Source organism: Ambystoma mexicanum, chromosome 11 (genome assembly GCF_040938575.1).
Source record: "Ambystoma mexicanum isolate Mex_15411 chromosome 11, UKY_AmexF1_1, whole genome shotgun sequence".
In the NCBI taxonomy this organism is placed as follows: domain Eukaryota; kingdom Metazoa; phylum Chordata; class Amphibia; order Caudata; family Ambystomatidae; genus Ambystoma; species Ambystoma mexicanum.
In genome coordinates, this window is record NC_090934.1 from 694,402,336 (window position 1) to 694,430,217 (window position 27,882).

General features: G+C 43.2%; 1 protein-coding gene across 6 annotated transcripts in view; it reads right to left on the bottom strand.

The window, feature by feature from the left end:
• The window catches only part of WT1 (WT1 transcription factor), a 328,482-nt gene that overhangs the window by 73,831 nt on the left and 226,769 nt on the right, over positions 1-27,882 (bottom strand). For 3 of the 6 annotated variants that reach the window (XM_069623562.1, XM_069623561.1, XM_069623560.1), the window contains one exon: positions 18,497-18,586. The exons of the other annotated variants lie outside the window; for them this stretch is intronic. In XM_069623562.1, coding sequence (XP_069479663.1) covers positions 18,497-18,586 — 90 coding nt within the window. The remainder of the gene's footprint in view (positions 1-18,496; positions 18,587-27,882) is intronic. 6 annotated transcript variants of the gene reach the window in all.

The following is a 27,882-nucleotide window of genomic DNA, read 5'->3' on the forward strand; positions in this document are numbered from 1 at the left end:
GGCGCTATATAAATGGCAAGTAACATAACATAACATAACATTGATGAAACCACTGAGGGGAAAGGGGGGATTCTGGGGGTTCCAGATGTCTTTTGATATAACATGGCTGCGCTGGTTTCCCATGCGATGGCCTGGAAGGGGAATGGCACATCAACTAAATGGAAGGCTATAGAGGAGGTTTTCTGGTGGGTAGAGTTGGCTAGGCTCCCATATATTGGTATGAGGGGGAATTGTGGGTTGGTGGGGGTCCCGATGCGGTTGTCTACTAGGCTTATGCTCTACTATTTGAAACAAGCACTGTGTAGTACCCCAGTGGGTACAGGTCTGCTCACCCGTGTTTGGAAAAATCCCGCCTTTCAACTGGGTTATGAGAAAGCGAGATATGGGGCTTGGGTTGCTGGGGGATTGACACAATACATCAGCTATATAACGACAGAAGCCCATTGTCCTTCAATGAATTCAAACAGGTCGTATCTCTGAATGAATTGGAGCAATTTTGCTATGCGCAGGTGTCTCAACCATTGATTAGAGGTTTGAGGAACTAGGACCCCAAGCTTTCTTGAACTTAAACTTCACACAGGGACTAACAAATCGTCGGACAGACAGAGAAAGTGCATATAAAGTCCTTCGACGCTTGGAGCAGGAGCACTTGAATTTTGAGGTGGGATTGAACCCAGGAATTGCCTGACAAGATATGACAAGATATAAAAAATGGTACCGTTTCAGGGGAAACCACAACATCATAAGAAGGCCCGGATTTGAGAAAGGCGCAGTATATACGCCGAAACACGTGTCATCCACAAGGGGCTAAAGAACACAATAAACTGAATAAATTCAAAATTGTACTACAATGGCTGTTTCAATTTTGTTACTTATCTATCTTGGCGCAGCAAGGTGCGGGCACAAGCATACTTCCTGTATGCATATAAAGTCTGTTACTGTTGGTATCTCACCGACAGAGACTTCATCACATGAACGCTGAATACTCTGCTAATTGTTAGAGGGGTTGCAATGTTGAGGAAACCCGCATTCACCCTCATTCACATGTGGTATTGTGGAAGGCTGATCTCTTTTGGAAGGAGGTTTTGGTGGTTTTGTTGGGGGATACAGGTGATGGGGTAATTTCTGGGCATACGTCATCCTTGAAGGGGCATTTGCTACGGGCAACTAGACTGACCATTGAATGGAATTGGAAGAGCCCTGAGGTTCCAATACTTCAAATGTGGTGGGTGGAGATTTGGGACATGATGGTGTCAGAAAAGAGCACGGCTGTGTATGAAGGGAGATATACAAAATATGTGGCTACATGGAAGCTGTTTATGGACTATGCAGATACACATCTTTTCTCACCGTATTGACTGCCAAAATGGGTGGACAACGATCGCAGTGTGCAGATGCTGTTGGAGGAGGAGCGATAGCGACTGATGTGGGGCTGGGAAATGCTGGGTGGTTCACTGGTTGGGCGATTGGGTATACAAAAGTGAGGTGCTTTATAAAGGTAATCACTTCTCATGTGCCTTTGGTCTAATGCCATATACTGTTTATGCATGTCGTTGCTCACAGTCTATTAAATAAAAACGATTTAAAAAAAAGAAAAGTACAGTCTTGCCACAGGGCTGAGATAAAGCAATTAACTTGGTGAGTTATCAATCCAGACTTAGTAACCTATCTGGTCTGTAAAATGTTGTGCTGCAACAGAATTCTTGCAATCTGGTCAGTCAGTGAGGAGCTGTCTGTTGTTGGTCTGCTCACCGGCCCACTGAATGTGCATGAGACATCCAAAATCGCAGACAAACCTAAAGAATATCCAGTCTGCATCACTGCACAGAGTAGAATGTTTGTGTTTTTTTAGTGTTCAAAGTGCAGACGTAGCTAGAAAGCAACAGAGGTGTAGCTAGTGCTGTACAGGGTGTGGGTAGCCAGAGTTTGGGCTAGCATCTTTTAATGGAGGCGCTGTACTGTGAGATGCAGTCTGTGCATCCATTGGGATTAGTCCTTTGTCAGGTAATAATAATAAATAATAATTTTGCATTTATATAGTGCTACGAATCCTCAGGTATCTAAGCACTGCTTATTATTACCCACGGTGTGTGGTGCTCATTTATCAACCTCGGAAGGATGAAAGGCTAAGTTTGGCCCTGCTAGGATTCGAACCAGCGTTAGCAGGCTCTTCACGGATGTCAAAGCGAACGCTCTACTCGCTGTGCCACTTGACCAGCATGGTGTTGTTGAAAAAGCCACATTTCGAGAGATTTGCCAAATTGGAGATATGTGGGGGCATTCCAGGGCAATGCCAGGATCGAGTTCAAGAGGTTGGGTGGGTGACAAAAGATAGATTGTTTGCAGGCCTTCTCTTTGTGGCTGAGTTGTGATTCGAGCCAATTAGTCAATTTGCAGCCTGAATTTAAAAGAGCTTGATTTAGAAAGACCTCTTGTGGGTCAGTCAGAACAGTATTTTTAAATCGTACCGTCATGCCCCTGGATGCACACGAGTACTTGCAGGGGCTGACTGGCAGGAGAGGGAAGATGCGGGCATCTTGGGTAAATGTTATTACATTTTTGTTTTGTGTGAGTGTCTGTGTATGCATGACTGTTTGTGCCTGTGAGGGTGGAGGGGAATGCTTGGGTGGAGCAAAGGGGAGAAAAAAAGCTTAATTTCTAAGAAAACCCACCAGCATTGGAGCGGGTGCGGTGGTCAGGGTATGGACTTGCCAGAGGGTTTGGGCGGTGAAACCCCACCAGAAATGTGATACTTCCACTTTTGAACACAAACAAATCAGCTGACATAAATCAGCCTTTTTGTCGAGTGGCCTTCTTCCCTATATCTTTGGATGAGACCACCTCTCTATTGTCTCCCATGAACCCCACCTCTTGCCCTTTAAATCTTCTACCCACCAAACTTATACTGGAAAATGCTAAACTGTTCCCGCCATTCTTGACACAGTTTGTAAACGCCTCCTTCAGAGACCAACAGGGTCCGACAGATATCAAGAAAGTCCCCATTACGTCTATTCTTAAGAAATTGAACTTGGCTCATACTGACCCCAGCAACCTCAGGTCAATAACTAATAGCCAATTTCTATTAAAAATACTAGATAAGACAGCCACCTTACAACTACAAGCCTTTCTAGAGAACAATAACAATCTACAAAGCAGGCAATTGGGTTTCTGTCCTACTTATAGCACGGAGACGGCATTAGGTGACCTTCAAACCCATATGCTTGATATTGTTGACAGTGGAAAAGTGGGGATGCTGATCCTGTTGGATCTGTCAGCAGCATTCAGTCTCGTCGATCACAAACGCTTCTTGGAACAGCTACAAAAGTAGGGAAACTGCTCAGATAAGGTAGCCAATTGGGTTAAGTCTTTTCTATCTAATCGTGAATCTCACATACAATGGGAATCAGCCACATCATTGGCTTCTTCTGTCAAATTTGGTGTCCCTCAAGGAGCCTCTATATAGCCACTTCTTTTTAATTTGTATATGCGCTCACTTTGCAACCTACTGGAAAAACTAGGGGTCTTCTTTACCAACTACGCCAATGACACGCAGCTGGTCATCGAGCTTAGCAGAGATTATAGACAAGACTCTTTAACATTAAAGAACATATACAATGCCATTGAAAATTGGATATCATCAAATTGGCTCTGCTTAAATGGTAATAAAACTGAGCTTATGATATTTGGCTCAACCCAAGCCTGCGCTAAACTGGACCCCGAATATGACAATTATACGTGCAAAGGCAACAGGATTCTGATCCAACCGAAAGTATAGACCTTAGGGTTCGTACTAGAGGTCTCCATGAATTCAGACGCACAGGTACAAAATCTCTACAAAACTTGCAATTATCATCTGAGGCTCTTGAGGACCATACAACCTTTTATAAAAAAAAAAAAAAGAATTCTGAGACCATCGCCCTAGCGACGATTATGTCGAGGTTAGACTACTGCAATATATTGCTGTGCGGCGCATCTATGTCTAACCTCAGGACATGTCGGACCATTCAAAATGACACCGTTCGCATTGCCATGTTCATCCCCTGGAGAGCTCGTATGACCAACGCAAGGAGAGTGATGCATTGGTTACCTGAGAAGGAACCAATTGAGTTCAAAATGGGTTTAACAATGCACTGCTCCCTTTATGGAAAATCTCCAGATTACCTTAAAAAATGATCATGCCCTATAAGCCAGCCAGAGAACTTAGATCTTCCAATCTATCATTATTACAGGGTATAAGAATTAACAGAGCAAGAGCCTTAGGTAGACCATTCCGGGCATGGTCGGTCCCATCCTTTTGGAATTCCCTGCCAACAGCCATCAGCGAGACTTCCAGTCTGAGTCTCTTCAGGAAAGCACTGAAGACACATCTTTTTAGTCAACTGATCAGGTTGCTTTAGGATGCACCCACTCTCAGCTAGGGTATATTAGCATTGCCTTCTTTGTCTTGTTTTTATGTTTGTTTTCCCTTGTGTTTGTGTAAGTGCCCTGATGCCTTTGGGCTGTAGGCACTATAGAAATAAATAAAGAAATACATAAAGAAATAAAAGCATAAATGTCATGGTGAGCAAGTCCAGTAGGTGGATGAAGATGCAGCGAGGTGGAGAAAGAGAGACAGAGGAAGGTGGCCGAGGACAGGAAGTGGAAAGAGGCATTAGGAAGAAATTTGGAGAAGCAGGTAGAAGAAGTGGAGAGAAGAGTAAACTTTTGGTGGGAGGTGGAGGTGAATAGATTGGTTAAGGGGGAAATTAGAACAGAGGATGTTGGAGAGCTAGAGAAAAAGGGAAAAGGAAAGACCTTGTAAAGGAGGAGGTTGCAAAAGAGAGAAAGAGGAGCTTGGAGAAGATATTAAGGAGAAGGCTGATGAGAAGGGTAGAATTAAGGTTGGGGGGGTATTATGGAGAAGGTAGAGCCCGGAAGAGGAAATAAGATCTACGAAGAGGTAGAGGCACTTAGAAACACTGAGTAACTTGGAGTCAGGAGGAGGCAACCCCAGCAACAAACAAGGGTGTGCCTGAAAGGGAAGGTGATATGAGCTTCTGGTGGACCATTGAGGGGGTACAAGAAGAGAGAGTAGAGAAATGGACAGGAGGGGCTGGAGAGGTTCCCTTAGACACAAGTCCTTTTTGACCAGGCAAGGACAGGAGAGATGGTCCCATGGAGGACCAAGCAAGAACCCTACACTGGGGAGATTGGCAGGGAAGTAGATGTTGAGCCAATAAGGCTGCTATATCTAGGACTTCACAATTCCTATTCATTCCCAATGGCTTCATCCATTGGGTCTAGCATGCAGGCTTTGTGAAGATGAGGACGAAAAGAAGAGAACCAGAGATCATAAAATTAGGAGAGAGAGGAATGCAGTAGAGGGAGATTAAAACCCCAGGACTGCGAGTGACTGTAAAGTAGACATCTACTTGTGAGGATCATCTACCTATGGAGAAGCCTTATGTTGGGATTTGCAAGCTAAAAGCTGAAGATGTTCAACCCAAGAAGAAGAGACACTTTTAATGAAATATGTAGAATTTACATATTTGGACCAACCCTGTAAACATCCATAATAAATCTATGTGCGTAAGGTATATATGCACATTGGTTCCTTGTCCTGTTATTGATCCTCCTTGGCTTTGTGATAGCTGACCCTGTGTGCCATTGAAAGAGTGGGGTATGTGTTTGTTTGTGTGTATTTGTGTGTGTAGATTTGGTGCGTGACATACCTCAAATGGCCTTGTCCTTGCTGTCTTTACCCTTAGCCTTGGACACCCTTTGAAATGATGCCTTTTGTTACCTTCCAATAAGGAAAGGAGGCCCCAAGTACTTAAAAGGAAGGGGGGCAGGCTGGTCACACAATCAAGGCACCAATTCTCCACTCACTATCTTTGTTACAGATCGCTGCACTGCTGATCTGAACAGTTCCTTGCAGTAGAATGTGTACACTGCAATTGATTAAATGCTGGTCACATGACCAGAACCTCTCAGCTCAGACCAACACTACTTTTAGCAATCATCAATAACACATATATTTTCCATTTATTGAAAACTTACCCGTTCTCTGAACGGGGTCTGTAGACAGACATGATAACTCTCTCATCAATTGTTGAAAATCAATGATCCTGTAGATCACTGTTGTGATTCGCTTATCGCTTGACATGCTTTGCACCCTGAAGTAAACTACACGAGAATGGGCATGTGTGGCTGGCTGACATACCCCTGAGCAGACATTGGGGGAGGTGAGAATTGGTGTGCTGCTGCATACTGAGACCTTCTGTGCTCTCTCCCCACCTGTCGCCTCACCCTGGCATGGTGCAATTTGTTGTGGTGCAAATATCTCAGAAACCATGCATCCTAGGGACCTTGAAATGTGGTTGTCGAGGTCCCATAAGGACCCTGAGTTTTGTTCCTCGTGTCGGGACCAATCCTTCTACGACCACATTGATGTTTTGCCGCTTTCAGGCAACCGTCTCATATGCGAAGGTGCTGAAATCGGGGGAAAGGACTGCGGGTCCAAATGTCATGTAACCAGTAATGCCTGGGGGGTCCCAACAGGTAACTATGCAAAATGTGCTGCAGATTGGTACAACAGTGTGGAATTGTATAAGGAAAAGCGCTATACAACGCAACTTATTTTGACTTTTATTAATATAGATGTTGTATTGTGGCTGGACAACATGGTGCTCTCCAAATCCTCATTTTCACTCCACCTACCATAAAAAGACAGATCACACGTGAAACATCATCCTCCAAGCAATGCAAGTATTTTTCTGTATTGCAGATTATTTGCTATTTTAAATACTGTAAAACTACAAACGCAGAAATGTACTCCTCAGATTGTCTTCTTTGTATGATGTTACACTCCATGGTCAGGACTTATTATTTAATCAGAAAAAGCTATTTAATATCTAAGTATGTGTTAAGTCACCATTAATAACTAAATCGTGCATGATAATGTATAAAACATATGTAGGTATTACTTACAAAAGTAATGTGCTTAAAGAATGCTTGTGATGCAAAGGTAAAATCAAAATAGTGACTGGACTGCGTGGACAGTATAACCAGCATTCTGCATTGCCCATGTGTTGCACATCTAACCTCTTGATGTTATGAAAAAATGACTTGAGGTACGGCTATAGTCAAATATGTTTGCAAAGGTGTTCTTGAATACTAAACAATTTAGTATGAAATTACTGGAGATTTTTACTGTACTTCATCAGCCCAACCATGGTCACTTGATATCAAAGGTTGCCATGTTATTTCTCTCGGGATGTGTACCCCATCACCATCATGTATTCCACATCATCAATTTTCCAAAGCTTTTTACAATGAGGATCCTCCCTTAAAATTGGTTACCTTTCAAGTTCTCGTACGGTTGACATTTTGTAACGCTCACCTGATTCCCGCAGAGGCGCCGGTCTTGACTGGGTGAATGGCGTATCTTCAAACGTGATGTGTAACACACGGTTGGCTCTTTGGGCTGGACCTCTGTGCACTGTATGTCTGACTCGAAGAGTAAGATGTCTTAGGTAAGTGAACGCCGAGCTCTCCATCTGCCTCGGGGCAGGGTGCCGTAACCAGTTTCTTCACTGGATAAGGGTGCAGGCCTCTTGACCTCAGAGGACTGCTGTCCGTCGTTAACTGCACGAACGGTAAGTTCTGGGCACTTCAAATGTCTTAAAAGTCTTTTGTAATGATATCTCTTGTTTTGCAGGGTTCTGGCGATGGCGGATGGCGGGCTGATGAGAGTTGAGGATCGAACCCGCGTGAGGAATAGAAGCACCTGGAAGCACGTAAGTAAGCGCTTGTAGCCTGCTTCACGATGCGCACTAACTATCCCTTTTATCTTGCAGGTACAAGTTCGGAGCTTTAGAGAAGCTGAAGGGTGCTGGAATACCCACTGGATTCAGCGTGGGAAGGAGTAATGGCACGTGAGTAATAAAGTTGCCCAATGTCTTTAAACGCACCTTCTTTTGTCTTTCAGATGCGGGATGCAGCGCTGAAGGCCTCCGGAGCGTGCGAAGAGCTGGTAAGCTTTTGTCTTTCAGATGCCGGAATGCAGTGCGAAGACCTCCGGAGCATGCGAAGAGTAGGTAAGCCTTTGTCTTTCAGATGCCGGAATGCAGCGCGAGGCGTTGGTGACAGCCGATGGACCAGGTAAGAGATGCGCTGCCACTGAAGACCGTAGTGCTAACCTGTTCTTTCTTTGTCTTTACAGGTGCTGCTGAAGACTGGATTCCAGGATGGTAAGCCTTTGTTCCCTTAGGCCCAGGATCAGAAGCAGAAGACACGATGAGCGTTCTGCTGCAGAGAATGCAGAATAACACAAAGCAAGATTCATCCATCGGGTGTGGTTTAAATAGCCTCCTGTAGTGCTTAGGTGTCTCCTTCCACAGCCACACCTAGGTAAGAAAAGAGTTCCTGCTTTCCAGAAGAGTTCCAGTGTTCTGAACCTAGGGAGTGGCTCCTGCCCCACCCAACAGGAAAAGTAGTCCCAAACAGAAGAGGATCAGGGATTCAACTGGCAGGTAAGTAAGCAGCATGGTCTGCTGCAGGTAAGTCCACCCAAGCATTATGAGCCCGGCGCTTCCAGCGCTGGGACTGGGCATCTTTATGAGCCTGGTGCCACTGGCGCCAGGACAGGGTCCAAAAGGTCCCAATTGGGACTGGCTGGCACTCGGAACCGGGGTTATGGGTCTGCTTCCAAGGGAGTCGGGCAAGTCCTGATCTTTTGGAAGCAGAGATCATGACAGCACCCCCCCTCAAGGCCCCTCCCAAACCGGGCTTCTCCGGGGGTTTGGGCTTGTTAGGAAATGTTCGATGAAATCTTTTGATTAGATGAGGCGCGTGGACATATTCTGCAGGTTCCCAGGATCTTTCTTGGGGACCGTAGCCTTTCCAGTCAATCAGGTAAAATAGTTTAGATTTGGAGATCTTGGAATCCAGGATGCTTTTGACTTCAAACTCGAGTTCTCCATCAACTAGAATAGGTTTTGGAGATGTAGTTAGTCGGGTTTGAGGTTGCACAGGTTTTAATAGAGAGACGTGGAAGACCGGATGTATCTTCATGTGAGGGGGCAAGTCCAACTTGACCGCTACTGGATTTACTATGGTAGTGATGGAATAGGGACCAAGGTATCTTGGGTTGAATGTGCGTGGTCCTTTTAGAGGTAGATATTTGGTGGATAACTAGACTTGATCTCCTACTCGATATTGGGGGGCTTCCTTCGGATGTTGGTCTGCTCCTTTCTTGTATTGTTCTTTAGCCCTTTGAAGGTGAGAAACGGCTTCCTTAAAGGCTTGGGTGATTGTAGAATGCAGGTGGTCTACTGCTGGTGTTCCAAGATCTTGGAGTGGATCCAACTCCGAGGTTCGAGGGTGACTACCGTATAAAAGAAAAAACGGGGTCTTCCCAGTTCCCGAGTGGACAGAGTTATTGTAGGCATATTCGGCTATCCAAAGGATATCTTTCCAAGTTTTTTCAGTTTGTTGTAGCATGCAGCGCAAATACTGTTCCAGAGTTTGATTGGTCCTCTCGGTTTGTCCGTCGGTTTGAGGGTGGTGGCTGGTCGAAAGTCTCACATCAATTTGAGCCGACCGACAGCAACTTCGCCAAAAATGAGAAATAAATTGACTATCTCGATCCGAAATTAGAACTGAAGGAAAACCGTGCAGTCGGACGATGTTTTCGAGAAATTCTCGGGCCAGAGTTGCTGCTGTTGGTAAGCCTTTGAGTGGAATGAAATGCGCCATCTTGGAGAATAGGTCCACGATTACTAGGATCGTATTGTATCCGGAGCATGGAGGTAGATCGGTGATGAAGTCCATAGAAAGCGTATGCCAAGGGCGAGGCGGGATGTCAATAGGGCGTAAGAGGACGGCTGGTTTTTCCTTTTGACTCTTGTTTTGGGCGCATACTCCACAGGACATTATAAAGTCTCTGATATCTTTTTTCCAAGACGGCCACCAGAAGTAGCGCTTGATCTTTTCCGAGGTCTTGGTCATACCGGGATGTCCTTCCATTAAAGAATCGTGATAACAAGAGATTACCTTTTTCTGTAAGTCTGTGCTGGGCAGGTATAACCATTCTTGGAAATATAATAGGTTGTCCTTCACCGTAAAGTCCTTTCCCTGCAGATGCCAATTCTGTATGTCTGCTGGAGTTACCAGTAGCCTGGCTTTATCCTTAACTTCCTCTATGGATTGTGTGGCGATTACACCTAGAATTCTTTGTTCGGGAATGATAGGTACAGGTTTAGGATTGATCAAATGTTCTTCCACTCCCATCCGAGAAAGGGCATCAGCTTTACCGTTTTTTGTACCAGGTCGATAGGTAATTATGAAGTCAAACTCGGCAAAGAATAGTGCCCAACGGAGTTGCCTAGAGGATTGAGCTTTTGCGGTTTTCAAATATTGCAGGTTTCGGTGATCTGTAATCACAGTAACGGTGTGTTGGGCCCCCAGAAGATAATGCCGCCAAGCCTTAAAGGCGGACTTGATAGCTAGAAGTTCCTTATCAGTAATAATGTAATTGATTTCAGGAGGCGAGAATTTGCGGGACCAAAATGCCACGGGATGCAACTGATTGGTTACTGGGTCCTTTTGTGATAGAACTGCCCCCATGGCAAGGCTCGAAGCATCAGTTTCAACGATGTAGGGGAGTTCTGGGCGAGGATGTTTTAAGATCGGTGCAGAGATAAATCTAGTCTTCAAATTCTGGAAAGCTTGTTCCGCCTCGGTAGACCATTCAAAACGTTTGTTTTTCTTTAACAAGGCGGTGATGGGCTGGACTATTCGAGAGAATTCGGGGATAAACCTGCGGTAAAAGTTAGCGAAGCCTAACATGCTTTGAACACCTTTTACGGAGGATGGCGATGGCCATTTGAGAATTGCATCGACCTTCTTTGAATCCATACGCACTCCGCTAGGTGATAATATGAATCCCAAGAATTCAACTTCAGTCACGTTGAAAACACATTTTTCCAACTTAGCGAAAAGTTTGTGTTGACGCAATCTCTCGAGGACCATTTTCACGTGTTTCCGATGTTCAGTTTCCGATGAAGAATAAACGAGGATGTCGTCAATGTAAACAACAACACACACATCTATGAGCTCTCTGAGGACATCGTTCATAAAATATTGAAAGGCGGCCGGGGCATTGCAAAGTCCGAAGGGCATGACCTGATATTCAAATAGCCCATACTTGGTGCGGAAGGCCGTCTTCCATTCATCGCCCTCTTTTACTCGTACCAAGTGGTAGGCTCCTCTAAGATCCAGCTTTGTATATATGCATGCTTTTCTGACTTGGTCCAGGAGTTTAGGGATCAAAGGTAACGGATATCTATTCTTAACGGTGATCTGGTTCAGGGAGCGATAATCTATACAAGTTCTAAGGTCCCCTTCTTTTTTTGGAACGAAGAACAAAGCTGAGGAAGCAGGGGACTTGGAAGGACGAATAAACCCATTCGCTAGGTATTGATCCAGGTATTGTCGGAGGTGAAGATTCTCAGGCTCGGTGAGGGCATAAATTCTACTACAAGGAGGAGTAGATCCAGGTATCAGGTCTATCTGGCAGTCATAAGACCTATGAGGAGGTAGAGAGTTAGCCTGATCCTTCCGGAAAACATCTTGGAATTCTAGGTATTCAGGAGGTAACTGGGGAGCCTCCGAGGAAATTGCTGCCAGTGCAACACCAGGTCGAGGGTGACAAGTAGAGACACATTCTGGAAACTGAACCGTTCTTGCTCGCCAATCGATCTGAGGATTGTGCTTCTCTAACCAAGGAATTCCTAGAATAATCTGGAACTGAGGGGCCTTGATCACATCGAACACGATCTTCTCATGGTGTCCATCTTGACTTACTAGCGTCACTTCTTGGGTGGTATGCGTTACTGGTCCGGAGGCTATCTCCGTACCATCCACCATAGTAATGACGTCCTTTACAGCCTTTGGACAAAGAGTCAGATTCATCCTCAAAACCATTTCATGATCCACATAATTGGCGATAGCACCGCTGTCGACGTAAGCTTCAATCGCATGTAATCGATCCGGATGTTCAGGGCTAATGAGGACCATAGGTATCACGAAATGCGAGGTCACTGAACTGGTTTTAACGCTCGGCAAGAGGACCTCTATTCTTGTCGGGCGAGGTCGTTTCCCTGCTCAGAGTTTGTGACCCTGGTAACTGCAGCTCCTACTGCCTTCTTGGCTGGTTTCACCGGACAGTCTCGAAGAAAGTGCCCCGAGTTTCCGCAATAGAGGCATAATTGCAGCTGTTTTCTCCTTTCCCGCTCCTTTTGTGTTAGTGGTCCTTTCAGGCCCCCTATTTGCATGGGTTCCCCGGAGTCTACTCCTTTGGTAGGAGTTGGTGGTTTGGAAAATACTCGAGCATCAAACTTGGAACGATCGGCCTTCCTGTTCTGCAGTCTGTGGTCAATTTGAACGACTAAGTCAATATAGTCCGAACAGTCTTGCGGGGGATTCACTACTTGGGCTAACACATCTTTGAGCTCTCCACGTAGACCTCTATAAAACAGCGTAATCCTTTTGTCCTCAGGCCATCGAGTTTCCACTATCAGTCTGTTGAAAGACGCAATATAAGCCAAAAGGTCTTGATTACCCTGTCGCAATGAAAGAGCTCATTGTCCAAGGCCTGCCCCTGTGAATGTCTTGCAAACAGTTTTTCCATACTGAGCTGAAAAGCTTGAAAATCATGGAGAACCGGATCATCTTGATTAACTAGAGGGATCGACCAGTCTGCCGCATTGCCACTAAGGTATGAAAGCACGAAAGCTACCTTAGCTTGATCAGTTGGAAAGGCTGCTGGCCGGCATAAGAAGTGCAACCGGCACTGATTAATAAATACTGCAAACCTCTTTGGGTCACCAGAAAATCGTTCGGGCGGAGCCAGAGGTACATTCCCAGGTAGGTTGATCTGCACTGGGTTCGTAGAGGATGTTGAAGGAAGATTTGCCCCTGATGCGGGTAACGGAGTTTGTCCGGCTTGTGACTGTAGCAATTGTCTAGCGAGATCGTCTGTTCGCTCCTTGGAAATAATCAGTTCCCTTCTTAGAGCATTCGTTTCCTGACGGGCTGCATGCACTTCTGCTCTTAGTTCCCCAAGTAACTGGGCTAGCTGGTCGGTATCCGAGGTTTCCATAGCGCCTGGGTGGGAGTTTTGCGGTAGGCTTTGTGTTCTGTAACGCTCACCTGATTCCCGCAGAGGCGCCGGTCTTGACTGGGTGAATGCCGTATCTTCAAAGGTGATGTGTAACACACGGTTGGCTCTTTGGGCTGGACCTCTGTGCACTGTATGTCTGACTCGAAGAGTAAGATGTCTTAGGTAAGTGAACGCCGAGCTCTCCATCTGCCTCGGGGCAGGGTGCCGTAACCAGTTTCTTCACTGGATAAGGGTGCAGGCCTCTTGACCTCAGAGGACTGCTGTCCGTTGTTAACTGCACGAACGGTAAGTTCTGGGCACTTCAAATGTCTTAAAAGTCTTTTGTAATGATATCTCTTGTTTTGCAGGGTACTGGCGATGGCGGATGGCGGGCTGATGAGAGTTGAGGATCGAACCCGCGTGAGGAATAGAAGCGCCTGGAAGCACGTAAGTAAGCGCTTGTAGCCTGCTTCACGATGCGCACTAACTGTCCCTTTTATCTTGCAGGTACAAGTTCGGAGCTTTAGAGAAGCTGAAGGGTGCTGGAATACCCACTGGATTCAGCGTGGGAAGGAGTAATGGCACGTGAGTAATAAAGTTGCCCAATGTCTTTAAATGCACCTTCTTTTGTCTTTCAGATGCGGGATGCAGCGCCGAAGGCCTCCGGAGCGTGCGAAGAGCTGGTAAGCTTTTGTCTTTCAGATGCCAGAATGCAGTGCGAAGACCTCCGGAGCATGCGAAGAGTAGGTAAGCCTTTGTCTTTCAGATGCCGGAATGCAGCGCGAGGCGTTGGTGACAGCCGATGGACCAGGTAAGAGATGCGATGCCACTGAAGACCGTAGTGCTAACCTGTTCTTTCTTTGTCTTTACAGGTGCTGTTGAAGACTGGATTCCAGGATGGTAAGCCTTTGTTCCCTTAGGCCCAGGATCAGAAGCAGAAGACACGATGAGCGTTCTGCTGCAGAGAATGCAGAATAACACAAAGCAAGATTCATCCATCGGGTGTGGTTTAAATAGCCTCCTGTAGTGCTTAGGTGTCTCCTTCCACAGCCACACCTAGGTAAGAAAAGAGCTCCTGCTTTCCAGAAGAGTTCCAGTGTTCTGAACCTAGGGAGTGGCTCCTGCCCCACCCAACAGGAAAAGTAGTCCCAAACAGAAGAGGATCAGGGGTTCAACTTGCAGGTAAGTAAGCAGCATGGTCTGCTGCAGGTAAGTCCACTAAAGCATTATGGGCCCGGCGCTTCCAGCGCTGGGACTGGGCATCTTTATGAGCCTGGTGCCACTGGCGCCAGGACAGGGTCCAAAAGGTCCCAATTGGGACTGGCTGGCACTCGGAACCGGGGTTATGGGTCTGCTTCCAAGGGAGTCGGGCAAGTCCTGATCTTTTGGAAGCAGAGATCATGACACATTTCAATTGAATGTAAAAACATCCCACAAGCACACCATTTTTGTTTTTGTAGAGATTATTCATTGCAATATCAATCCACTCTTGCACTTGTTAATTGCAACAACTTTTAAAGCATTCCACAAGCATTTTGATATTATTTTCCTCTACTGTTTTAATAAGGTCACGGCACAGAATCTGCATTGCTACTGCATTACTAGATCTGAAAATCCAACTCAACACGTTCAGAGATGAGGGCAAACCAGCACTCCTCCTCCTACTCGATATATCGGCTGCCTTTGACCAAGTAGATCACAAAACACTGTGCCACCACCTCACAGCCTCAGTAAACTTCTCCCATGAAGCGGCATCATTGATAGCCTCCTTCCTGCAAGGTAGATCCATTAGAGTCTTCTCAGAGTTTGTGAGTGCCCCAGCTATCCCCATTCCTTGCAGCTTTCCTCAAGGTTCCTGCATCACCCCCACCTTCTATAACATTTTCACCAAACCTTTATTTTGGCCTCTTGGATGCCATGGGCATTTTCTACACTAAATATCCAAATCCTAATTAACCAAATCCTCCTCCCCTATCAGGCTCCTATGATGAAGACTCCCTAACCATCACCAAAATGTACTCTACAATCCAAGCCTGGATGGCCACTAACTACCTGTGCCTGAATGACGACAATACAGAGATCATGTTGGTGGGCTCTCCTGCTATGCTGCAGAAATGTAGCCCCCAATTCACCTCCTTCACAATAGATGGGACTCAGATCTCCGTCTCAACCTCAGTAAAAACATTGGGTTTCTACCTTGATGCCTCCCTCTCTCTCATCAAACACTTGAATGTGTTGGCTTCCTCTGCAGCATACACTGCCAAGCTCATCAATGCAGCTAGACAGTTCCTGACTCCAGATAGCTGCCTGACTATCGCCCAAGATATTATTGGGGCGAGACTGAATTACTGTAATGTCCTCTTTGCCGGGACCTCCAAACAGAACATCAACAAACTATAGATAATCCAAAACAAAGCCCTCTGAGCAGCCTGAACAGCCAGAAAAGAAACCACATCTCAGCCGCTAGGCTCACTGGCTACCAATTCAGGAAAGGATTATTAGAAAAACATTGTTTATTACTCACAAATGCCTAACCAATATGACCCCACAATACCTGCCTCAGATAATTGCGAGAACCAAGACTACCAGACAAGTAAGGTCTATACATGCTCTTCGCCTGGCCCTACCAAAAGTGAAAAGAGCCAGAGAAGGTGGGGCTAGCTTCCCCAGAGCAGCTGTGAACCACTGGAATGCCCTCCCCCCAGAACTAAGAGCAGAGGACTCTTATTGGTCCTTCCAACCTTCCAAAAGACCTTGAAAACATGTATATTTGGCTAATGTGGCCCCTGGTGTCAATCTATACACGCAGGACTGAGTAAAGGTATCTGTTTTGTAAATAACCTTAGCCACATTAGAAATTTAAAAATACATACATGTTAATGTGTGTGGGCTAGGATGAGACACTCAACAGGTGTTTTGTGCATTTTAGACTTTATCAATGCTAGTTAAATTTAATTTGGAAACAAACTGACATTTCTATAACAAAATAAAAAAAGGAAAAAGAAGAATATATGGGGTACATTTCATCTTCTTACGGATCAGTAGCCTGTGATATTATGCATAATACAAATGTAACTGATTTAATTTCAATAGTTTGTTCTCCTACCTGTCTGTTCTAAAGTCTGTTTTACTTTCAAAATCACATTTATTCTCTTATGTCATCAGTTGATAGGGCAATAGAGGGAAAAACAAAACTTTTTGGTGGATTGTTTGTTAGATATGGCAGCAAAGAGTCCGTGTCCAACATATTTGCAAAGCATTTCACTTTTCCCCCATGAAGTTTGCTGAGACACTAGAAGATGTTAAATCAATATTTTTAAACTACTGTGTTTGTGCATCAGATCATCTGTAAAGTGTATTTGTAATGGTACTGCCATGGAGTAAAGCCTGACAAAGGCCTATAACAATGTCTGATTGTTTGAATGATTGTTGTACTCATGGGCTTGTATCAGTAAATCAATAAGATTTACAATAATTTTGGGAACAATTGTGAAGTTTTTGACTGTATTGCCTGGTGTGTGGATTTGAAGTTTGAAGACTGTAATGTTATCTAACAGTCTATATGTTACATAACAAAGGGCCATGTTACATAACGAAGGGCCGGTTGTGATTCTTGTTGCAAGATTCTGGCATAGTTTCCTATACTTTATGTTTAATAAACATCATGAGTGTTCTTTTTAAGGAGGGCATTGACAATCCGTTTCTAATTGAGAATGATAACATATGTGATATATGGTCAGTGACATTATGTCACATATCTTCCGTCTTTGAATGGGTGAGTCAAGACTGCTAATAACCCACAGGCCATAAAAATACCGAAACGTCATTAATGGGATATCTGTTCATTAGTGTTGCCATTTGACGCACTCTCAGGATAAAGTAATATCATAGTTCATATATTTTAAAGAAATTAATTAGAAAGTTGAGGTCGATACTCTTGTATTGTAGTATTCCTTGTATAAAATAATATCAAGTAATATTAAATATGAACAATACATGTAAATGCTCCATTGATAGTAAACAAATCCACACAGCTTAATGTTTCCTTACAACATAATTTCCCTAAACTGATCTCGAGCTCAATGTTTTACGTATGCATGTTATTCCCCCTGTTTGAGTACTTACTGTATATGATTGTGTAAATCAAGGCCATAGCCAGAAATGAGGCTTTTTTTTATTAATATAAATCACAAACAATTACAAATACCTTTCTTATTGGTTCAGTTAAATTATAAGACATATGAAATTACTATATCCATAGAATGGATCAAATGACAACATGTATGTTGTTGAGAAATAAGTGGAGTTTAGACAAATAAATTGCAAACTACATTTTATGGTGTCAAATAGATGCTTACGGACCCTTCACAGAGGAAACAGAAACAATATATTCATCATCCTGAAGGAAAGGATTATTTAATTGCTGTTTCCTCTCTTGCAGTCTGCAAATATCTGCTAATCGACTTCGAGAATAGTAAATATTTGCCATACAACTAATGCACACTTATGGGAAAACTTCTAGATGCTGCAGGGCCATTATCCCACTTAGCTCGACACAAAACATAGTGCCATAAGTTCGTACTACAGAGATCTATGTTGAACTATCAGGTCATATCATGGCAGGACTTGCTCAACTCATTATCTTTCCAACGTTTATCAAGTGAGCACTATTAAATTAAATGATAGTAAAACCAGTTATTTACAACTCTAACAAATGCCAAAATCCTTGGTAGTTAGCTCTACGTAAAAACATTGTATTTTCATGAAACAAAAGAGGAACACAAGCAAAAAAAATAACAAATGTCAAAAGGTTGCTCATCATCACATCAGTAAACATCAATGATTTAACAATTATGTATTAAACGAAAACATCCTAAACCATCAAGATCTTTCTCAGACAGGTCTTCCATCTAAGCACCTCCATCTGGGTGTCTCTTCACTACAGTGCATCTTGCCGCCTCAACCAACAGAGTGCACCCTTGCTTTCACCATCCCATGACACTTAACTACCGCGTGAACCTCCATCCCCTCTCTCAATTTATAAATTAAGTTTCCAATGTAGTACTTCAGACCATGGACAGTTGTGGATGAGAGGCTGGTATAGCATTTTGGCATTTCAAAATGGTGTCTGCATGTACTTGTTTCATCTCTTACACTGTTGGTCTGAAGGGTCTTTGGGAACATGTAATTAAAAATGGCTGAGTGATCTGCACTTTACTAACACTCCATTGCTACTCATGACATAAATGGATATTATTTTTCAGAAATAGCATAAAATGTAAAGAATAGAAAACACATATTTAAATACATGGGAGAATTGGTAGGAATTTAAAAGAGACAATGTTGAGAGACCTCACATGTTGAGAAGAATGCATTTTCAGATCCAGGGAAGGTAGTTCCAGTGCCGGGTACTTGCAGCACAAAAGGGTGAGCCCCAGCAACCTGAAGATGAAACATTAGTACCATAAGCAGATATAATGCCTCATCTTGTGATGTTTGCACTGGAACATAAGGCATGTAGTGTATTCAGAGAAAGGCAGCTTAACAGTAGTGTAGGGTTTTCCCTAAAATTCTAAGCATATTGCCATTCAGCTTCAAGGTACTAATCAGTCAGAGCCATTTACAGAGACAGTTTGTGGTTCGTGGATTAAAGTGTGTTTTAGCAAATGCATCCCCATAATATATATTCATGTTAAGATTGTATATGTATATGTTCCAAAGTATATATGCACTCTAGCTTTCACAAGAAAATGCAATATGGAGTTCTTTTGTCAGATCCTCAGAGAAGATGGAATTCAAATCTAAACACCTGAAGCTACTACTATAGTGGTTCTACCATCGATTCATCCATCCATCACTGGTAGCAGAAATCGCTCTGAAATGTTTGTTTATCCTTTAATTTATCTGCTAGTTCTTGTTCTTTTTGTTGAAAACTTCTTCAAAAATTGAGTTGCAATTCTTGAAGTTGTTATGGACTTTTGTTCTGGGGAAGGATGGTACACGAAAACTTGAGGAGTAGTCTGCAGTGCGTAGAGAACGAATTCTCAGGTGAGGTGGGAAGGGGGTTCTTGCACATCACCAGGCATAGATCATTGTCACGTATTGAAATAAAAAACGTCCAGAAGTATTTGTTCAACCAGATGATGGGCAACATTTACTATAGTTCAATGGGACACATTGCTATCACAGCATGCTGATAGCTACATTATGCTATGGTGCATTGATATTGTTTATCACACAGACGTGAGGGAACAACTACATGAAACGGTTTTAAACATAATCAATTCCTTGTTACTAGGGATGATCCTTAAGCAAAATGCAGAAAACTGGAAGGTGATGTCAAGACAAACAGATCAAGAGCATAAAATGGACGAGGCCACCCAAGGTTGTTGAAATTAATTGATTTCTGTGGCTACGTGAGTGAGTTGCATCTAAACTTTTCCCTCCAGGGGAAATCTTGTAGAATGCCAAGGATTTGTGCATTTCATGAAATTGTCCACAGAAGGTGGCAAGCAGGGCATTTCTGGCATTCTAGGATTGATATATATGAAGTTCAGAGAAAGCAAAACAATCAGGAACATTTCATATATATCAGTTGTATTGCTCAGATTTCATAATCGAATATATGCTTGAAATTTTAAAATTGAGATTTCTGCCTCAATTATGTTGTTTCTGCCAGATTTTAGAAGTGCCAGAAGTGTATTACTTTGCAGTAATTTCGTGCATAAATCTCTGGCTAGATTTGTCGAGTAGTACAGAGAGTAAACGCCAATATCTCAAACCAGAGGATTAACGTTATGTCCTAGAATTATTGTTGTTCCCCTTAATCTCACTCAGAAATATATTCTCATATTAAACCATCCTACGACACCTTCCAAAAAAACCTGGAATAGAGCTTCTCAGAATAATAAAGGGTTCCAAAATGCAAGTAATTTGGCCTAGGATACCCTCATCCTGCCAGTTGCTCTGCCAACACATGAGAGATTTTGTGGGACATTGACTACTTTGAAAATACGCATTGTTATTGTAACAAATAGTACTGACAGTTTATACTTATCATAGAATTTAATTCTGGATTCTTCCTGCTTCTAAGCATTGTAACAATAGGTGTCATTACTACCTAATTTAATGGTATTAGATGTTTCTAGCTTTGAAGGGTGGAGTCAGATCTGCAGAGTTTTAAACGTGAAAAGTGTATTCTTGGTGGAGGGCGGAGGCCAACACAGACTTGGTAACCCTCGTGGTCTGCATAATACTGTGCTGCACCAACAATCTTCCAAACCAGTGACTAACAGTCCTTGAAACTTCAATGTCAGTATTTAATCTATCTACTGAACAAAATCAAATGCAAGAAGGGAAATAGTTGAGTATGTTTAAAGTGGGAAGTATAACTTTGATACCAGTGTTTAGATGCATAATATTGCAGTAGAGCCTTAAAACGCCTACAATTTACATTGAATTTACCATGACAAAGAAAAGTAGTTACTGCTTAACTTCAGAAATATGTTGAAACAAATGATCTTTTGATGATGTATAAATAATATTGGACCCTGCCAGGAGCATAGTTTATTATCTGTCAAATATACACAAGTACCTTCATTGGGTCAGGATAGAGGTTATTTAGCAGTTTAATACCTGTTGGACTTCACAGATGCGTTCAACACTATTGACTTCTCAATCTATTTTACAAAGTCAGCGAGTTGAGCCTTGTAATTTAGGTTAGCGTCATTCCTTTTAACTAATGGAAGCAAATTAGCTAAATTCTGTTCTCACCTGACCCATAATGTTCTATTGACCAGCAGGCTTGAGGTCCACCAAATACACATTTTTGATAACAGCTAATCGTGGTGCATCATATCATTAAAACAAACCACATATTTTACTCAGTCTGCCCTGTCTTCTCTATTGGGGGTGTGTATGTAAGACTTGAAAATGTAGATGAGCCCCATCCACTTTCTCAGAGCAGGCTCGTCATGTACCGAAGATAGTGGCGTAACTTGTCCAGTGTTCCAGCTCATGTGCCAGGCTCTGTTTGGTGGCATCCCCAGTCAGTCTCTTAGGTATGGTGGATTGTGCTCCCGAATGTGTCATGATGTTTAAAGGGGTTTTTTTGTCATACGTGGGTGTGCCGCCTTATTCCAGCATCTCTGTGAGATCAACTGCACCGCTGCATAGGGCTGCAGCTTTTCTCTCTCTCTCTTTGTGTTGTATAGTGCCATAGTCTCCAGCATTTGTAGGTTGTTGCGCTTTAGGTCTCATGGGCCTCTCTCTCGCATGGGATTCTAAGCAGATACAAGCCACAGAAATATCATTAGTGGGTTAGAAATGTTTGTCTTGTAGGGCGTATGAATCTACTTAGTGCCACATGTGTTACCTTGACTAGTAAGCAGTACCTGAAGAAGGAAGTGGGTGAGTTGAAGGGACAGTTGTGAATACGTGTCTTAACTGATTGTCCCACTTGCAAATCTGTTCTTGCTTGAGTGTCTACTTAGTAGTGCTATATGAAACTGTGTACTGATCTCCATGTTGCTGCTTTACACATTGTTTCTAGTGCTACATTAGCAATGAAAGCAAGCATTGCTTTTTGTACTACATGTGGAGTGTGTTTTTGGCCAAACTGAAGGGATTTGTTTGAAAGTCTGTAACATAGCTATATACACCTAACAACCCATCTGGCAATTGTTGACTTTATGACAGGGTCTCCCTCTCTTCCTGTTGCAACTGAAACAAAGAAATGATCTGTTTTATTTATTGGTTTTACTGAGTTAATACGTGATTGTCCTATTGACCTTAAGGGCCTGATTCACAGAGCGTGTTCCAATGGAATGGCACTATTATAAAACGCTTCTGTGAATCAGGCCTTAAATGTATGCAGTGGCCTTTCACCTCGTTTTAAGGGTTTCAAAAGAAAGATGACAATTTGATTGATTGATTGATTGACATAGAATGTTGAAATATATTTTGGAGAGAACCTAAGATGTGTTCTTAAAGCGACCTTGAGTTTGTTTATAAAGATAAATGGCTGTGAAACCAATAATGCCAGTAATTCACGTATTCTCCCGATAGAGGTGACAGCAATAAGAAACACAACCTTGTATGTGAGTTCTATGAGGGGAACTTTGTGCCTTGGTTCAAATGGAGAACCCATTTGCTTACATAGCACTGTCTTTAAATCCCAACCTCGTGGTGGGTGTTGTGATAAATTGAGATAATTCGTCCCTTCTCCTCAAAGGGGTTTGGGGGGCTGTGAGGCTAAGGAGGTGAGCCCACTCTGCAAAACCCTCCCTATGGGTCGAGGCAAGTGGGACCTCAACGGGAGAGACTCCCCCTTTGGGGATAAGGACTCCCATTCCCATGAAGAACTCCCTGTTGGCCTCCAAGTGATGGCTTATATGCACTTATACAATATCCCAAACTGTTATCAAACCTATGAAGATAATGTGAAGTTATATTATAAACGGCAAGAAATTGAAGATATCCCTTTAAATTCAAGTCTCTTAAGGACTGTGACAAGGAGGCTGAAGAGGGATGTGAGACCAACAAGTGAGAGAGAGGAGGCAGATAGAAGAGAGAGGCCTGAGAACCAAGAGAGAGAGTGAAAGCCAGAGAGATGCAAGGAATGCTCCCTCTACATAACAGTGCAGAAAGAGGTGGGGCTCTGGGAGAACACAGAGCTGATGTAAGACAAGCCACTCCAGCAAGGAACCAGAAACAAAGAGCGACCGGCGTGCAAGAGCGGTTGAAAGCCAAGCCAGTCGGAGGAGAAAGAGAGGTGGTGGTATGACCATGGACTCAGAATGGTGGGCAGTCAGCCTGTACAACAGCATCAAGACCATCCAAGGGAGTAAGCAGCTTTCAGTCCAAGTCACAATCCCTGTGATGTCCCAAAGACAAGAACGGCACATCAAGGAAAGAGACAATATGGAAAGCAAGCCATTCAGCCGCAGGGAGAAGGAAAGATAATCCTAGGGCTTGCAGGTACCACCGACGTTGCCCTGAAACTCAGAAGGTAAAATGGGGAAAGGGGAATACTGGCAAGCCAGCGGAACTCATAAGTTAAGTGAACTGAATCCCAGAACTAATGGCAAAATTGTTGGAAATAATCCAGTGAAACAGAACTGTTTGAATGAGATAAGAAGAAATCCGAAAACCATAGAGTGGGAAATGAATAAAATTGGAGACTTTTCACTTTGGGGAAAAGGGAAGGCCCACCCATATCTCTAAGCTTAGAACCCCAAACCCATACATGAAGCTGCTTCCTGGGAATGGCGGAATTATAATTGGAACTAGAGCTACCATAAAAGGGAGGAGAAGAGAGTAATATAGATTCACGAACTCTACACAATAGGGAGAAGAGGAGCATAAATAGACTTAGCCTGACAAGGAAGAATAGTCCCGTAAAATAACTTTAAAACTTGATACATTTGATGACAAGAGACTATTTGCATATGGTCTACTGAAAGGAGTAAGAGAAGCAAGAATAAACTTGTGACTAACACAAGCACCAGGAGAAGGGACCTCCTGACCGTAATTATTTACAATATTGGTAGGGTCAGATACCTTAGATTTGGACAGAGGGCGAATTTGTTTTTGTGATTGACAAGCACCTTAGTAAGATAGGCAGGGAACACCCCATAGTTATAGGCATAGATAGGTCGTATTTTACTTTAAATAAACTTCACAGTAAGAACAGGCCTTTACCCATCTGTGTCTTTCTTTTGATCCTCCGCAGTGTGCTAGAGGTCGATATGTGCTTTACACCTTGCATGAAAGCCTCAACGACTGGTATTTTACACCAAGATACCTTGTGTTGTGATATTGTATATGTTGATAATGATGGCAAATGCACCTTCCGTGAATTATATACTAAACCTAAGTCAAGTAAATAAAGCCGGTAAGTAACGTTTGTAGGTGAGCAGTCAATAATATTGATATGTTTTTGTCTACACCAGACCACAAATTGTTTACAAGTAACAGTGTGTGGTTTTAGTCTCCCTTGCCTCCCTTAGTGTCTCTGTAAAGTGTATGGGAAGTTGTAAATGTCTGAATTTTATTACCTCAGGAGTCAGGCTGGTAAATTGGTTGTATTGGTTTATTTGGGTGTATAATCTACTGCCATTGTTTTAGCAGATTGTGAGAGGATAGAATTTTGATTGGTGGGCACAGTGGCATGTTCAGCAAGTAGGATTGCCATGGCTGTGTTGCCCACATTGGCTTAATGAGTTTCATTGTTAGGTGTTCCTGGTGTATTTTGTGTATCACTTTGCAGTGGTGGCAGGGGAAAAATCATGTGCAACTATGCCGGACCAAATCATCCATTGTGAATTTCTAGTGACCCCTATTGAGGGTACATGGGTGCAAAGCCTGGACATTTTGTGTTTTCCGCTGTTCTAAACAGGTCTACTGTTGGATGACCCCCATTGTGCAAAAATCTGTTTGAGTATACTGGTGTTGTATTCCCACTTGTGTTCTTTTACCAGGACTCTTAAACTGTCTGAAAGACAACTGTGTTGCCTGAAACATGCTGTGCTTGTTTCTTCTTAGACCCCACTCCCAAATGTCTTATGCAGTGATAACGTTATTGAGGGTGCTTTGCCTTGCTTTTTGATATAGAACATGGCTATGGTATTGTCTGTGTTGATGAGGATACTTCTTCCCATCAAAACATTTAGAAAATAGCACATATCCATTTTAATAGCTATTAGAGCCAATAAATGTATGTACAGTTCGACTTGCTGTGCTGACCACTTCCCTTGGGCAGTGAGTTGTTGACAAGGCACCCCCAGCCGGCCATAGATATAGCTGTAGAGATGGTTACTTGCACTGGCAGGTTAATAAAGAGTCTCCCTTTTAACATGTTCGCTATTTGAGAACTCAACAACTTTTGTAAGACCCCCACTAGATTGTCTCACCCACCTGTTCCCTGAGACCACTCCTATGCTAGCCACTGCTGAATTGGGCGCATATTGAGGCTGGAATGTGGAACAATAAAGATACACGATGCCATCCTGTTGAAGAGCTTCATAGTCCACTTTACAGTAATCTGTCGACTGATTATGGAACAAGGGATTTGAGCTAGCAGTGCTTCCACTCTCTCTTGGTCTTTTCTCTACTTTTAAAGGGAGATAATTGCGATGACTTAGGAACATTGAAATATGAATGTATGCATCTTTCATAAGTGTTACCATATAATCCTCCTTCTTTAGTGGTGGAATTACTTCTTGGAAGGTAATAAATCTGAATTTGTGTGGTTTGACACATTTGTTTTTTGGGTGTGGGTCTAAAACTGGCCTTTTTGTTTTGTCTTTTCAGTTAATCTTAAGGGACTGGTTAATGGTTGCTTTTTGGATGGTAAATTCTATTTCTGCTTGGATTAGAGGAAGGTGCTCACGTGCCATTTCCTGTGTTGTGGAGGTAGGTTGCATGCTTTGGTTCAAAGCTCTGCGCAACAGTCTTCCTTGTTCGTGCTTATTACCCGCTCGTCTGATGTTATCCACTCCCATGCATGGGTGTAAGATGGTATTATCCCCATACTGGAAAACATAATAGAGGACCACTGCTTCTGAGTCATTGTTTGGTAGCACAGGCTGCCCCACTAGGGGTTTAGCCTCTACCGTAGCTTCTACCATGTCTTTGTTGACGTTGTGCTCCTGTAAACACTGTCTGTTGTGCCCCTTTACATGGAAAACATGTCTTGTTTCCTGATGAATATGATTATTGCCTTGTGAACTAAGTGTAAGGTTGTGTTCAAAAAGTCACGCCATTAGCAGAGACACCCCTCTGCTGGTATGACTTGCCTGTGATTTCTCCCAGGCTTTTAATTGGTTCATGTTCTTTCTTTGATATTTCAGGGGGCAATGTCTACAGATTTGCTTAATAGACATCATACCTCTACTGGTGTGCCTAGTAGGTTTGCTTGTTTTTTCGATTTGAGGCCAGAGTTCCTCCGCCATGCATGCCTCTTGACGACTGTGGCCCCTGCAACAAGTCAGCCACAGTTTCTGCAGACTCTAGGTAATTTATTATTGAGGCAGTTGCTGATTGCTTCCCTCCATTAATTTTCTTTTCCTGGCAGATTTTAGTGGTTCTGGAACCTCTTTAATGAGGTCATCCATTTCATCCCATTGTTCCCTGTTGTACCTCGCCATGGCTACTTTACTTCCTAAGGCATAGATCTTATCTTTCTCTTCCTCAGGTCAATACTCATCACTGGATAATGGGGTCCCATTTCTCTTTCTAGCTGTAGTAACAATTAGGGAATCTGGCAAAAATTGCCCCCTAATATACAGTGGGTCACTGGGCGAAAGGCTTATTCTTTTTTCTATATGAGTGCTCACTGCTGTTGTAAGTACTGGGATGACTATGAATGGGGGTGACCCTCTTTTTGACAGATTTAGATTTACGGAGGAGAATGCTTTGGGCAATTGGTTTCTTCTCCTGAAACATGTTCACTGTGAAATCAGAGTCTTCATATGATTTATGAGTCTGTATTCCAAATCTACCTGTTGCTCTTTTGTGCAGGTCCGACTATAAAAACTGCTCCTCTGTTGGTAAGGAAGTTATTGGTGGTTCTACCACATCAGGGGAGGGTAAGGAATATTCCTCTGAATTTATGTCCTGGCCCTTATCTTGAATGACCTCCTCATCTGTGGAGGTGTGACCCAGATCTACATACTCTTCCTTGTGTTGCAGTTGATCTGGCTGCGACCTTGATTTTCTGGTCTGGACGCTATCTTCAATGTGACCATGTTTTCTTTTAATGCAGTGCTGTTCATAGTAATTCGTGAACAAGGCCATTTTGGCCATAGTGGTATTTATTTGATCCATTGACCATTTTCTCTGTTGCTTCTCTTCCTGAGTGAAAGTAGTTGTTGTAATAATAGATTCTCCCTGTTCTAACTCTTCCTCAGATTCAGAAAAGTCAAGTCATCCTTTTTCAGCATCATAGAAATAGGGGTCAACCCCCTCAGACATACCCGTGGACAGAGTCAACATGAGGGTTTTCGATGTCAGGAGCTCTTTATATGATTTGAATTTTGTATGTGTGTTTTTGTGTTACTTGAATGAATCTGACGGAGTACATATTTTGGGGCTCATTTTTTAAATCCATGTAAAAGGCAGCAGGGACCTGTTGCGTGTACACTTTCATGAATACATGTCCCTGCCACCATACTTTCCTTGCTTGCATGGCGGAGTGCGGATGGGGAGGGTAAAAGGGTGGCATGCATGCTTGTACGCCACCCTTTTGCACTCCGCCGTGCAAATGAAGTGAACACTTCCTGCCATGTACGCAGGTAGTGTTTACAATGTATTCCTATGGGGTCCGCCTTCTTTTTGCTTGTGAAAAACGGAACTCTGCTTGTATGCCTTTAATCCAATACAAGAAAAAATGATCTGAGGACATTGATGTGTAAGGAATTGTGGGAACCTGTACATGAGGAATAGGGATAGTGTAACATTAACACCTCGTTGATGCCCACTTTTCCAATTTGAAAAGAAAATAAGTTTTAACACACCACACCAACCACTAGATGGAAGCCTGGAAGCCTAAGCAAAGCAAGTGAATCTAAGCGTATTCACAAGAAACATAAATGTATATATACTAGCCATACCCCCTGGAGTTGCCCGGGTCTGTAGCTGACATGCAGCTGGAGGTGTGCTCCTAGAATCGCCTATACTGATAGCACAGGGCTGGTACCCGCCCTGTGGAGGGCGAATGGATGGGGTTGGTCAAATTC